General features: G+C 55.1%; 7 protein-coding genes across 7 annotated transcripts; 3 read left to right on the top strand and 4 right to left on the bottom strand.

Annotated features, from left to right (window-relative positions):
• Window positions 1-602: 602 nt before the first annotated feature.
• On the bottom strand, window positions 603-1,597 carry DACRYDRAFT_49590 (uncharacterized protein; the record flags this gene model as incomplete). Its single annotated transcript, XM_040774914.1, has 6 exons — window positions 603-723; window positions 780-1,035; window positions 1,111-1,156; window positions 1,206-1,259; window positions 1,311-1,457; window positions 1,505-1,597. 6 exons carry the CDS (start codon window positions 1,595-1,597, stop codon window positions 603-605), a joined length of 717 nt encoding a protein of 238 aa, XP_040630668.1.
• A 188-nt stretch (window positions 1,598-1,785) lies between these two features.
• Window positions 1,786-4,301, bottom strand: DACRYDRAFT_21223 (uncharacterized protein). Its single transcript, XM_040772299.1, has 8 exons — window positions 3,644-4,301; window positions 3,522-3,594; window positions 3,360-3,472; window positions 3,141-3,310; window positions 3,015-3,092; window positions 2,860-2,965; window positions 2,668-2,808; window positions 1,786-2,616 (listed from the first exon to the last, which is right to left on the bottom strand). Exons 1-8 carry the CDS (start codon window positions 4,288-4,290, stop codon window positions 1,872-1,874), a joined length of 2,073 nt encoding a protein of 690 aa, XP_040630667.1. The 5' UTR covers window positions 4,291-4,301; the 3' UTR covers window positions 1,786-1,871.
• Window positions 4,302-4,730: 429 nt separating this feature from the next.
• On the bottom strand, window positions 4,731-5,857 carry DACRYDRAFT_105927 (NADP-binding protein; the record flags this gene model as incomplete). Its single annotated transcript, XM_040768169.1, has 3 exons — window positions 4,731-5,022; window positions 5,075-5,700; window positions 5,747-5,857. 3 exons carry the CDS (start codon window positions 5,855-5,857, stop codon window positions 4,731-4,733), a joined length of 1,029 nt encoding a protein of 342 aa, XP_040630666.1.
• Window positions 5,858-6,759: 902 nt separating this feature from the next.
• DACRYDRAFT_105926 (uncharacterized protein) lies at window positions 6,760-7,447 on the bottom strand (the record flags this gene model as incomplete). The annotated part of the gene is made up of 2 exons (XM_040768168.1): window positions 6,760-6,792; window positions 6,839-7,447. 2 exons carry the CDS (start codon window positions 7,445-7,447, stop codon window positions 6,760-6,762), a joined length of 642 nt encoding a protein of 213 aa, XP_040630665.1.
• Window positions 7,448-8,277: 830 nt separating this feature from the next.
• On the top strand, window positions 8,278-9,118 carry DACRYDRAFT_99289 (uncharacterized protein; the record flags this gene model as incomplete). The annotated part of the gene is made up of 2 exons (XM_040777584.1): window positions 8,278-8,435; window positions 8,491-9,118. The coding sequence occupies 2 exons, from the start codon at window positions 8,278-8,280 to the stop codon at window positions 9,116-9,118; spliced, it is 786 nt and encodes a 261-aa protein (XP_040630664.1).
• An 887-nt stretch (window positions 9,119-10,005) lies between these two features.
• On the top strand, window positions 10,006-11,401 carry DACRYDRAFT_115095 (uncharacterized protein; the record flags this gene model as incomplete). The annotated part of the gene is made up of 3 exons (XM_040769936.1): window positions 10,006-10,317; window positions 10,366-10,774; window positions 10,824-11,401. 3 exons carry the CDS (start codon window positions 10,006-10,008, stop codon window positions 11,213-11,215), a joined length of 1,113 nt encoding a protein of 370 aa, XP_040630663.1. The 3' UTR covers window positions 11,216-11,401.
• A 640-nt stretch (window positions 11,402-12,041) lies between these two features.
• DACRYDRAFT_87933 (NADP-binding protein) lies at window positions 12,042-13,236 on the top strand (the record flags this gene model as incomplete). The annotated part of the gene is made up of 5 exons (XM_040776830.1): window positions 12,042-12,152; window positions 12,203-12,415; window positions 12,438-12,611; window positions 12,669-12,889; window positions 12,939-13,236. 5 exons carry the CDS (start codon window positions 12,042-12,044, stop codon window positions 13,234-13,236), a joined length of 1,017 nt encoding a protein of 338 aa, XP_040630662.1.
• Between the last annotated feature and the right edge of the window lie 215 nt (window positions 13,237-13,451).

Below are 13,451 nucleotides of genomic sequence, written 5' to 3'. Positions count from 1 at the left end.
CTACCGAGGGTTGAGACGCGCAGATGAATGAGAAAAGGGGAGGGAAAGGGAGATGTTCGAGTTGAGACCCACGGGGTAAAGCCGGAGGAGCGCGGAAGTGAAGGGGGGAAAGACAGACGGAAACGCTTTAGGAGATTTCCCAACTGGAGGGACTACCCAACATACGGCCGAGCCCCCGGTTGTTCCAGACGCGGATGCCGTGTCCCCTGAGCGTTATTTTCGCCCAGCGAAATGTGGTCTGATTCAACAGCCACACACATATCAGGCAATCATGTTCCGTCAGCAACATCGGCTTGCCTTGGCATGTATTACAGCGTATATTGTTGTTAGCCGTATGATGACAATTGTCCTATGAAGAACAATTACAATCGGACCGATAGCAACCGAAGACTCTCGGTTCGCCCACGTAGCTACAGAAACAGCCAGAAGCTCGGAAGGTCGGATTCCTCCGGGGCAACTGGGTCGGGGTCTCGCGTCCAATCGAACAACTTTACGGCTGGCACCCCTATTCATCACCAAATGTTTACATGTGATCAATCATTTACAATTAATCTCACCCAGCTGCAATAACTACAGATAACTACGAACAGCAACACTGAGAATTAAATTTCCTCGTCTTCGTCTATCAATGTGATTGGGGGAAAGTCACCAACAGTCACCCTTTCAGGCCGAACAAAGGCACCGTGGTTTGTTGGACATGTGAAATATCGATGGCCCTGCACACTGCCAATACATCCATTTGAGAAAGAATCTTCAAAGAAAATGAAGAAATCGCGCACCTCCCGTCATTCTTCCCCATCGGCTCGTCGTATTCCACGCCAACCCACAAGCCAGTACCCTTGCCAAAAGCTGTCGATCCGAAGAAGCGTACAGTTCCTCGCTTCTGCAAGCCCTCTTCTTCGCTTTCTACCTCGCATCGGGCACCCACCTTGATGTCTGGATAGGATGCAGTGGAGGCAGCTGGTGCGGAGGCTTGCTGATGCTCGTCGGCGAATCGTCCAAACTTGTTGGCTTGTTTGAATTTGAGCAACGATTCTAGCCACTCATATCAGAACTGTAGTTCATCGCAAGGCGAGCCACTTGGATCGAGAAAACTGCGCATACACGTACCATCTCGCTTCGCATATTGCTCATCCGAAAGTTCGAACTTCTCAACCTAATCATCAGTTAGCTTGATCGTTTCCTCAGTATACGATCTCACATACCTGAGAAACATCGCTGTACATGCCTGCCGGACCCATGGGGTTCAAGTCTACGACCTACCCCTCAGTTCGCTCGAACTCCGTGCTGCGTAACTCCGACCAGCGCACCTGGATCGTCTGGAAGTCGGCGGGAGAATAGAACCCCAGAGGACGTGAGTCGTCGTCCAGTACGCGGATCTGTTGTCCATCTTCAGTGCGGGAGAGGACGAGCTTTTGCGAGGTGGGCGTGATGCCGGTGATATGCTCAAGCCTAGTCTAGCCGAACGTAAGCGCAGGCCGCTCGGGGGAAGGAATAAATGCACCTTAAGCTGCCCGATGGTTGTGTGCAAGTCGAATTTCCGCTCCGAATGCGTATCAGGAGAAGAGACAAACACAGAAACACTGGTGGCAGACATCGCGTAACACGTATGTGGTTGTAGATGTTGAATGCCGATCGACTCACGCGTGTGTGCCTAGGAGTTGTTGGAACGCGGTTTGGCTCCGTTTTTACCACAATATCATCATCATCAAGCCACATGGTTGTAATGCGGAGCAGAATGAACTTCCAGTAACAACCCAACCAGTATCCCTTCCGCTTTTTTCTATTTAATTATAGGTATTGAGTAGCATGTCAGTAATGCGGGTATCATTCTCATATCATCTCAGGTACACCATCACCATCACGTCAACTCATGATCCCACGCCCATCTCAAGCAGCTTGTCGATGCTCAGCCCCAAATCTCCGTTAGTCGCCTCGAGCACCACGTCTGCAAGTTCACCATCCAGACCTGGGAAGATCTGCAATAGTGTGTCTCTGCCTGATGCCTGCGCCGCGTCATGCGCTCTGTCGATCTCAGCACTCAATGCCGCGAAGTCGAACGCCTCGTCTCCGTCATGATCGGGCGTAGCAGTTCGAGGTGTGCTGACAGGGGGTATCCCGAGCGGCGAAGGAAACGGCTGGAGGGTGCCACCTACGCGTGTGGGGGTACCTATGGGCGTAGACGCACCAGAATTCGGCCGTGACGGTGATTGTCGTACACGAGGTTTGTACGGTGCAGGGAGAGGCGCGCTCTGATCTTTTGGTGGGGGAGCAGGCGTAACAGGATTAGGTTGCACCCAGTTGGATGCAGCATCCAGTGCACGTCCTACTACTCCGGGTGGCTCTTCCAGAGCCTCGGAGAATATCCTCCCAATCGCATTTAGCGGTTTGCTGATTGTCTGCTGTGCAAAATCGCCGGTCCGTTGGAAGAACTTCTTCGTGTCTTCTGCTAGTGTTGTGGGCAGAAGCAGTGGTCTGGCTGACTCTTCACCTGCAGCGGCAGAGGCAGTGACTTCAGCTGTCGTCACTTCCGGCGCTGGTGGCCTGGCTCTTTGAGGTGTCATTGGACCCGGCGATGATGAGGGCGATAATCGGGTAACGGCTTCCTCGACATTCCTGATGACACTGTTAGAGCGGGAGGAGATCGCTCAGAGTTTCAAGTCTTACGCCTCAAATTCCTCTTGTGAGATATTGGAGAGTGACGTATGATCCATCGTCTCAATAAACGAGACCGCACCCATCAAGCTCGATAGATAATATCCAGCTTCGCTCTGCAGTTTGGTTGCTGACCGGAACCGACTTATGTATCTGGACAACATGTCAGAACACAATGCATTGGCAGGATTCCCCTTTACGTACTCGACGTTCGAGAGCAGATGATCTGGGTTCGCTTGAAGTACCACATAGATCAGTATGGGTATGAAGGCATCGGCACCCTCTTCCCGGTTCAAATGTCGGATAAGACCTGCAGACAACGTTAGACGGCTCGCCGATGCGTAAGTGGGCTGACTCACCAAAGATGACTTTGCAACAATTGAGGATACAGATCAGCTTGTCACGCGGCGCCTTGTAGTGGTTGATCTTGAGCAGTTCTACCGAACAATGAGACACGGCGATGATAGTTAGACCGTGTCACGCACCCTGCTCAGCGAACATTATGAATCCCTTGCTGCCCTCTCCTGTAGGTATATCCAGATGCTCCTCCGTGACCCACTCGAACAGCCTTATACGCTGTGAAAGTACATGATCTCGTTCCAGGTCGTCAGTCGTGATAGGATATATGTTACGATCGATTGCAGGGGTAAATGCTCTGGTGTCATGTTAGCCTACAGTTCCTCAACAACTGTGATAGAGCGCACAGATGGTATAGGCGATTCATGACAAGCTTCTCCATCGCCTCGGTGGCATTGTCAAACTGTTCCACCGGAAGGTTCTTCCAGACCTCGCACTCACTCATTCGCGCTGCAATGAACTAAGAATAAATCAGGAAATGTTCGGGATACGGAGCGACCGCCACTTACTGCAAGAAAGTCGTGTATGAGCTTAACCTGATCGGTGACGGGGAACGTCCTCTTCTGGAAGTTGTGCAAGAAACTGGAGATAGATGAGCTCGAGCCGCATCAGAATCACGATCGAAACCCACCTTCGCAGGTACTTTGCAACGGGTTCAGCGCTCTTCGACTTCATTTGGTCCAAGAACTTTTGGAAGTCAAATGGCGGTGTTACTTTTGGTCCAGAGGTGTCCATGGCATTGCCATTTGTCTGTTGAGATGAAGAAGCCTCTGTCTCCCCGAGTTCATGTTGAGATGCTCGCCGTAACGGCTGAGCCAGAGAGGCGAGCGTTGTAGGGGATGGCACACCCGGAGGGGACGAAGGGGAATGCGGAAAGTCGGTAGAAACGCCTGATAATGGTGTCTGGGCTTGTGCCCTGCTCTGAGGTGGTTCGTCCAGAGTCGTATCGGGTTCTTGCGTAAACCGGATCTCTGGCCCAGATGCTGACGCCTCCACTCCAACTGGCAGATGGCCCTCTGCATGTCTCCATGCGTCTGCCGCCGTATCTGCCAGTGGATCGAATTCGTCCAACGTGGATTGCTCGAGTGGCTTGGGGTGCGACGGTTCCGGTTCGTCGGCGATCTCGAGCGGTGGCTCAGGGGCCCCGTCGACTGCCCGAGCCTCTGACGAGTCGGGTGCTTCTGCGGAGGACGACGACCATGGATTCTCCTCCTCGTTATCGGAAGCCTCGACAGGGTGCGTTTCTGTTGGTGTTGACGTGCCCTCTTCGGTCGACATTGTGGTATACAGAGGCAAGGGGTTGAGTGTGAACTTTCGTCCCGGAAAGTCGGAACGCCGTCGTGGTGCGGTGCCGCGGCCGCAGTAAATACGACGTCAGGGGAAGATTCCGCTTGGCAATGTTCGGGAGCATTCATTGGGCGGCTGTAATCTTCTCTTGATTGTATACAACTACTTCGAGTTGCACAACGTTGGATGTTCCCATTCTCACAGTGCTTTTAACTTGGACTCAGTTCTCACGGTCCGCGAATCTGGAATATCAACTGAGGACGAAACCGCACGCCCCATTGGACAGGCCCGAGTTCTGCATGACAACTGCTTGCACTATCTACGTGTACAAGGGTATTCACGCGATTGGAGAAAACATGGAAAGCCTTTACCAAAAGCCCATTTGGGGCTTGGCTTGATGTTTCTTAAAAAGGGAGCTAGAGACGCACCGTTCAAGCAGAAGCAAGCAAAGCCTCAGTCTTGAACAGCACCTCGGCAGTATCGACAATCGTCTTCTTGAATGGCGTCCACTTGATGTCAAAGTCAGCTTCGGCCTTGGACACGTCCAGTTTGTAGTGCTCTGGGGCGGGCTTGCCAGTCGAGGGCGTCATGCGGGCTGCCTGGTTGGGGAACGCTTCGCGCGCAACGACCACCGCTTCGTCGAAGGAATAGTGGCCTCCGACGACGAGGTAACGCTTGTCCCTAGCCTTGTCGTTGGTGAGGGAGGCGAGGTGCAGGTGCGCCCTGATGCAAAAGTCAGGAACTCGGAGTGGCACACTGCGGGGTGGGTACTCACAGATCACGAACATCGATGAACCCAGGGAAGTTGGTAAAGGGGACTTCCTTCTCCGTACCACTGAAGAGCCGCCAGAGCTGGTCCACCGACTCGTTCAAACTCTTCATCGACTTGATAGGCTGCTGAGGAGGCCCAAAGACCATAGGCGGGCAGAAAGTCGTCAAGGCGAAACCAGGCTTCTCCTGGTCCATGTACTCCCAAGCCGCGCGCTCAGCAAACCCCTTGCTCGCGCAGTACACGAAGGGAGGGATGTCGGATCTGACAGCCTCGTTCCACGTGGCCGGGTTCCAGTCTTGCTCCGAGTACGTCTTCTCCGGCCACATACCCTTGAGCAAGTCGCACACCGCCGCAAAGCTCGAAGTGATCACGACGCGCTTCACCTCCGGGTTCTTGGCCGCAGCGCGCAGGATCGAGAGCGTGTTCTCCCTCGCGGGAATAAGGACTTCCTTCTCGTTGTCGGTAAAGTCGAACCGGAAGGGCGAGGCGACGTGCATGACGTACGTCACCCCTTTGAGCGCGGCGGCCACAGCCTCCTGGTCAGAGAAATCAGGGATGAACACCCAGTCGATCTTGGACCCGTGCTCGGGGTACTTCTTGCCAAACGCGTCTGCGCTTTCCTGACGGCGCTGCGAACAGATGAGCTACATCCACTCGAGGGATAGACGAACGTACCACAGCTGCCTTGACGTGATATCCCTGCTTGAGGGCTTCGAGGATCACGGTCGTGCCAATGAATCCATTCGCGCCGTCAACGAAAACAACAGGCGTGTTCGTAGCAGACATGGTTGTAAGTGTGGTTATGCTTTATGTGTTCAGCGGAAGAGGTCGGTTTCGATTCGAGTTTTCTGAGGTTGATGAGATATCCAGCCACGCATCTCAGACAGGCTTAAATACGTTTCTTCGCCCTCCTCCTTATCAGTAACGTAGTCAGCCACTCCCAACATTCCCCCGTCCTAGAAGCACAACTTCATACTACCGCAGCCCGTCCATGACCACGAAAAGCATACAACCGACCGAGCTTGGCTCCGAATGATCGTCGCCTAAGGTCATCATCGCTTACCTAAGCTAACAATACGGAAGCAGGGTCCGGCGCCAAACCCAGCTGTGCTGTGCAGCATGGGTTGTTGTGGGTGCCATAATGGGCATATGAGGGCGGGGTATACGTCGGTGATTGGACTCGGATTTAGAGGTGCGGCGGGATGAGGTGCGGGTCGGAGAAGTAGGCGTGCTTAGGTCATTAGACCGCTTCTGCTGCCCTGCTGTTTCCCTCAGGCAGTGCCAACCTCCAGTAAGCAGCGTAGGAATGTCAAGCATGTCGGTCTCCCTACAGCGTTCACCCTTCCTCACCAGGCCGAGCCCAACTGCATAGTTTCCTGCCCCCAAGTCCCGATCAGACGCCCAGAGCGGACGGCTCTCCCGCTCCTGGCAGAAGTACGTACACCCTTAGCTCTAGGGACGCACACCGGGCGGGCTTGTCAGCTCGAGCGGAGAGAGGTGACGCACTTTTGAGAGCCGGGGCGTTGGACGACGGCTCGCAGGCAGTGGGGATTGATGGGGCGGGTCGTGGGGCCCAGGATGAGGCAAACGAGAACTGGAATGATACGCGAGTATACCTGCTAGATTGCGATACCTTCCGAGGAGAACAAGTTCGCTACTGAAACCGCATACACAGGGAATGGGCATGCCTACGCGTCCCCTCCCAAATGCGTGTCATGTATCTACCACTCGTCAGCGCGTCTCCCTAGTTCTGAGGGAACGACTCACGAGTGCAGCAAGCCTCTGCCATTCCCCGAGCGTTCTCAGGTACTCATCTTCCTCATCCACGTCTACATCCGCGTTCCACAGAACAAAACCCTCGAAACAGCCCTCGATCCTGAGGTCTTTCTTCTCCCTCTGATCTTCTGCCTGCCGCTCGCCCGCGTCGCCGTCGCCGTCGGTTTCGACAGGGATGGGTGAAGCAGCACGTTTCCTCGAACGACGCTTGACAGGGCTGGGGCGGCGGACCCGAGCAGCGGGTGCCGGTGCAGGAGCTGAAGAACGCAGGAGCACACCGGTGTAACCCTCTGGAAGGGGGACTTGGACGCCTTTTAGTGCTCTGCCTCTGAAGCTGGAGGTGAACCGGTTTTTGAGCGAGGGGTTTCCAGGGCTTTGGGTTTCTGTCTTGTCGGGCAGTGAGGTTGAGGGGGATACGGATGTGGGCGCAGATGTAGATGCAAATGTGGATGCAGAGGCAGAGGGTAAATCAGAGGCAGGACGGACAAGGAAGTAAGTTGATAGAGGACAAGGGCCGTTGTGCTCTATATGGAAAGGCATGAGGTGTAGCGTGGGGTTCGTAGGTTGTCCCCGAGGGGGGAGGAAGTGGATAGTCGACATCGTCCGCTGTGCGTTTGGTTGTTCTCAATTTTGAGCAGGGTGGTCTGCTGCTGGAGGTGGTGTTTCTGGAGTGCTCTGGAGTGTGGGACGAGTTGCAAGCTGCGAGTTTGAGGAGGATGAGGACGCGTCTTGGAAGAGAGGACGCGTCGTAATGATCGACGCGTGATCGAGTTCGGAAGCGAGACTCCGCAACGCCGAGTTCCATTTCGGGCACACGGACTCAGTGACTCCGCAAGTAGTGACCACGCACTACTAGCAGCTCACTTTCTACTCAAGCGCCCACCATGGCCCCTCCTCATCCGATGCAAGCCTCTATCCCACCGCCCAACACTCCTCCCTACGCAACGCTGCTCAACCCCAGCACAACCAACAGCAGCAGCAGCACGCGTCCTCGCCCTCCTTCCCTCCCCCGCCCCCTCCCCCTCTCCCCCATCTCCGCATCTCCATTCTCACCCAGCCCTTTATCTGGGAACGCTCGTACCCCCGGATCAGGGACGCCCAAGCCCAGCTCTAGCTCCAGCTTTAACTTCACCCAGCTACTCTTATCTTCCTCTTCCTCCCTTCCCTCCTCGAGCCCTCGCGCGAAACTTGAGACCGAGCCGCTTCTCAGCGCCCGCCAGCCGCTGAGTATGGGAACTACTACGGCTAACTTTCGGAGGTTTGTTCCCAGGAGCGGGGTCGTGTTCTGGCTCCAGGATAGGGTGGAGGAGGTGCTCATGTGGCGGAATAAGAGGGTGACGCTGGCCTGCATGGCGGGGTATGCATTCCTCTGTACGTACCCCTTACTTGGATAGCTAGCAGGAGCTAAGGAAATAGGCTGGTTCCCACGGATGATCCTCCTCCTCCCGCATCTCGCACTTCTCTGCGTGCTCTTGCCTAGCTACCTTCGACCGGAAAGAGACGCTCCCCAAGTCCCCCCTCTACCGATAGAAGGAAGCACAGAATGGCTCGCCAACGTCCAAGCCATCCAGAACCTTATGGGCTTCGCGTGCGTCCCTCTCCCCTTCCCCTTGGTGCCTCAGAGCCTAACTAACCCCACCCAGCTCAGACATATACGATCTCGCCCTGCCCCTCCTGCCGCACCTTACGCAGCGCACGGTGTACTCCATCCCCCTCACGCGTTTCCTCTCACTCAGCGTGCTCCTCCTCCTCCCCTTCCTGCCGTACCTCCCCCTCCGGCCCATCTTCCTCTGCCTCGGGCTCTCCCCTTTCCTCCTCACCCACCCCTCCGTCCTCCCGCTCCACCCCCACCTGCTCGCCAAGCTTCACAGCCTAGGGAGCCTCGTAGCCCTCAAAGCAAAGGACGACGATGCGCTCACCTGCTCGCACTGGACCGCTCGGGCAGGGGGGGAGCGTACCTGGGGCCTGATCGAGACCTGGGAACGAGAAACCTTTAGATTACCAGAAGGCGCCTCTGAGCAGATAGGCAAGCAGTGGCTGCCCGAAGGCCTGCGCAGCGCGTTTGAAGTCGCGCTTATCCCTGGCTGGGAAACGGTGGACGAAGGCTGGGTATGTGACTTTTTTGCGGGGTGGGCGGGAGGGGGAGCGGATGGCGATGGGTGGGTGTATGCGGATGAATTGGGGAGACCGCTGGACCCGCTACTGGGGAAGGGGGTGTTGAGGAGACGGAGATGGACGAGGAGAATTTGGAGGGTGCCGAAGGAGGTGTGAAGGGAAGGTGGATATGTGTCACTGTGTATCTTGTTCCGGGAGTGGGGAATGCTGGAACGTTGGAGATGTGTAATCAGTTGTATTCGTATGTGGGGATTACATCTCACTTCACGACGCTGGCATGGCGGTAACTGTCCTGTACGTGTGCAGCATGCAGCAATCACTGGAAATCAGTGACAACATTGTCATGCCACGCAGAGTTTCCTTTGTCCACCAGGTGTAGCGCGGGATCAATCTGCTTCTGCTTCTTCTTTCTTCTTGTCTCTGGACGATCAACAGGACGCTCGTGCTCTGGATCTGTGTCTCTAGTGTGCTGTCTCGGCCTGGGTGTGGTATACCTGCCGAAGGATCTGCCGGCTATTAATATCCTGTGACTGCAACAACAACGACGACGACGACAGCTCGCACCTATTTCCCTTTTGGGATAGGTGTTTGCCTAGGAGGGTGATGACGTCTTTTCTACGATCACTGGGCGTATGATCCTGCGCTGGATCTACATGGCTAGCGTGTACGATGACACGTCTATGTGATGAGACATCTGCATCATCCACGCTTTGGGTGACGACATCCTCCTCTTCGTACAGGACAACACACCACCCAAGCCGATGGACCTTTCCCCTCTTTTGGACCGGGAGTCCGATTCGCTTATAACCTCTCTCGAGTGGTCCACTCCACCCTCCATCACCACCACCACCACCGCCATCTCCCCTCCGCCCCCGCCTGCTGCGCTCCATCGTCCACGCTCATCTCCTCCTTCTTCTGCTCTCTATCCGCTCTTGTCATCTTGGGTCTAAACACCACTCTCTTGAAAGACTGCGCACGCTCATTCATATTAAAACACACCGCACAAAGCACTAGCATACACCCAACCCCGACCTTCGAGCACAATGTTTCTCATACCTCTCCTACCCCTGCTCCCCTCAGCCCAGGCGTTCCTCCTCTTCGCACAACCACTCGTCCTAGCCCGTATGGACCCCATCGTCCAGCCCCTCCAGGCATCGCAGCACACCCACCTCGTCGTCGGCGGCTCGGCATTCCAGTCCACCTATTCCTACATCTCCTACGCTTCTGCGAACTGTACGACGATGGAGGCCAAGGTTGACAAGAGTAATTATTGGACTTCGCCCGTCTTTGGACGGAAGGGAGGGAAGTATAAGCCTTTGCCAGTGCACGAGGTGAGGGTGTACTACCTCCAGCAGGTGAGTCTGTCTCCGCTCTCTAGCAGCGCAGTGCTCACGCACGGGCAGGGGGAAGAACCCACCACCGCGTTTCCAGAAGGACTCAAGATGCTCGCGGGGAACGCCATGTCACTCAACTCCACCGGAAACGCCTACGACGGCAGCAAATACGCGACCTTTGACTGTCAGCAAGATCTCTCCAACCCGACGGACGGGCTGGCGATGCGCGGGTTCCCACCGTACAAGTGCCAGGGGTTCCTGCGCGCTTCCGTGCCCTTCCCAAACTGCTGGGACGGGAAGAACACGGATTCCACGGATCATCATGCGCATGTCGCGTATGCGGAGAATGGGGGTGGCGGCGATTGCCCCGACACGCATCCCGTTAGGTTCCCGCAGCTTGTACTCGAGTTTGGATACGTTTCGCATGAGTATGAGCCGCATGAACTGATCATGTCTAACGGGGATACGACGGGATACAGTACGTCCCTCCCGGTGTGTCTTGCAGTGTTGCTTGCTGACGCGCGCAGGCCTACACTCAGATTTCGCCATGGGATGGAATAGGAACATCCTCAGCGCAGCACTCGCCGACCCAACATGTCAACACCGGCAGAACCTGTACACCGCTGACACTGGGGGTGAATGTCTCACTCTCCTACCCCACGCGGACAAGGCCGCTTCCCAATCCTGCGAACTGGAAGGGTATATCCCCCAGGAAGAAGTGGGCTTATTAGGCCCGCTCGGGAAGTTGCCGGGGTGTAACGTCCCTTGGAGAAAAGGGGACCGGCCGTGTATGGAGGCGGATGAAGTGGGGTACGGGAGGCCAGGGAGGTGGGTTGGGTGGAGTGGGGTTATACTGCCGGTTTGGGCGCCTGCGGGGAGGGGGAGGAGGGAGTCGGCGGTCGTGCGCCGGGGGCAGTAACGCGCTCCCTCCTTTGTTCCCCTTCTGGCTTCCCAAGTCGTCCCCCTTTCTTCAAGTTCCTTCTGTCAGATGCACTTCCGCCGGACCCGCAGAAAGGCCTAACGGGTGGACAACGCCCACCATTCGCTCGTTTCCTCTGTTTTGGAGCAGCCTAAACAGCTATGCTTGTAGCTCTTTTTGTTACTGTATTATTATACTGGCTTTTAATTGTGTATCTATTATGTTGATGTTCATCGCCACCTCCGCGTGATACATACATGTTGAACATTTTCAGTCCTCCACTAGAACTTTACTATGTTACACCTATACCAGCTACCCAACCACAGACAGCCGACTGGGCATCAATGCATATGCACAAGGCGGTCCACGAAACTCTCCATGCCTCAAGAAATTGCTGAGTCAGCCACGAGCCTTCCTCGAAGAAACAACCACGCAACCCCACTTCCAGTCTTTGTCAGCAACAGCATCAGGAGCATCTTCCTTCGCCAGGATTCCTACAACACAGTTCCTACAGCGCTCCTCCTAGGCATCTCTTCCCCACTGACGCCGGGATTCCCAATTCCAAGAGGTCAGAGCGATAAAGTGTCTGAGTCAGCTATCCCTTCCCCACGAGGGAATGTTACTGCGGTCGGCTTCATTCATGGGGCGATTGGACTAGTGCGGGGAGGGAGTTGCGGACGGGTGGGTGTGCAGGCTTTTGACTTTGCTAGAGAGGTATAAAGACTTCGGGTACTGGTGAACGAATGCAAAACAGCAAACCTCTCGCCCCAGTACTCGCAGCGCTCCCTCAACCAACATTACTCACTCTTTAAAGTTCACCTAGCAAATGTCTTCAACTTCCTCAAACGTGGTCTTCGTCACCGGCGGCAACGGCTTCGTAGGCAGCGCAACCGTGCTTGAGCTCATCAAGCGGGGATACAAAGTCAAGGGCAGCATTGTGCGTGTTGCTCCTTACAGCGGTCGGTAAATCTGACCGTACAGTTGCAGCGCTCGCAAGCCAAGGCAGACGCGTTCAACAAGATGTACCCAACCGAGTCAAAGTCGATCGAAAGGGTCGTCGTCCCTGACCTGATGGACGAGCAAAGGATGACCTCCGCCCTCTCCGGCGTAGACTACGTGATCCACATGGCCTCTCCTTTCCACATGAACTTTACAAACAACGTCGAAGAGATGCTCAAGCCCGCGCGGGAGCTGACGCTCGTCACTCCGAGCGGCGGCCAAGTACTCGCGCATCAAGCGGGTGGTGCTTACGAGCAGCTTTGTGGCGGTTTGGGATCTGATGAAGGGGAATGGGCTTTGGCCTGAACATACGTATACAGCTGAGGACTGGAACCCTGCGACGTGGGAGCAGGCGGCCGGGGCCGCGCATCCATTGTTTGTCTACTCTGCTTCCAAGGTCAGTCGTACAGCTACATATACGTAGCAAGCGGATGATCTGACCTCGTTTTTTCAGAGCCTGGCGGAAAAGGCAGCATTCGATTTTGTCGAGAAGGAGAAACCTGGATTCTCGATCACGACTTTCTGCCCGCCTTTCATCTGGGGCCCGCCTGGTCAGCCTGATCTCACACTGGGGAACTTGAATACCTCTACGTGGGTCTTGTGGTGGACTCTTAGCGGCCAGGCGAAGGAGATTGACGAGACTGGCTTGCCTGTCTTTGTCGATGTCCGTGATCTGTGAGTGGTGGTTCTGCTGCTATAGGGATTCAGCTGAACTTGAAAAAAGTGCGTATCTGCAAGTTGCTGCTCTGACAAACGACAAAGCCAAGAACCAGCGCTACCTCGCCATCTCCGACGAATGGTACATGGAGCAGCTGGTCAATATCGTAAAAGAGGAATTCCCCCATCAGGCATATCGTCTACCTCCGACGGTGAGGACCAGGGGTCCGGACCACTTTGGGTATGACGTGGCTAAGACCGAGCGGGTCTTTGACATCGAGTTGATCCCTTTGCGGAAAACTGTTGTGGAGACCATGAAGTTCTTGTTTGACAAGGAGAGCGTGGAGAAGGCCGGAGAGGCATAGATCCCTTGTTCAGTATCTACATATGTTATTCTTCAGTGTTTCTGTGGAACTATGTCAAGATATTGTTATTTATGTGGTGAGGCGTACGACTCACCAGAGGGTGTGTTGGAGGCAGCTTTTATAGTACCAGACATTCCGTGCGCCTACAACAGACAAACAGCCATGGTGCTCAAGAGAAGCGCTGAATTATGCCAATCTGCGTAGAATACAATGTG

This window comes from Dacryopinax primogenitus (assembly GCF_000292625.1).
Source record: "Dacryopinax primogenitus strain DJM-731 SS1 chromosome Unknown DACRYscaffold_5, whole genome shotgun sequence".
NCBI lineage: Eukaryota > Fungi > Basidiomycota > Dacrymycetes > Dacrymycetales > Dacrymycetaceae > Dacryopinax > Dacryopinax primogenitus.
The sequence above is the reverse complement of the archived record's forward strand: the minus strand, read 5'-3'. Positions and strand labels throughout refer to the sequence as shown.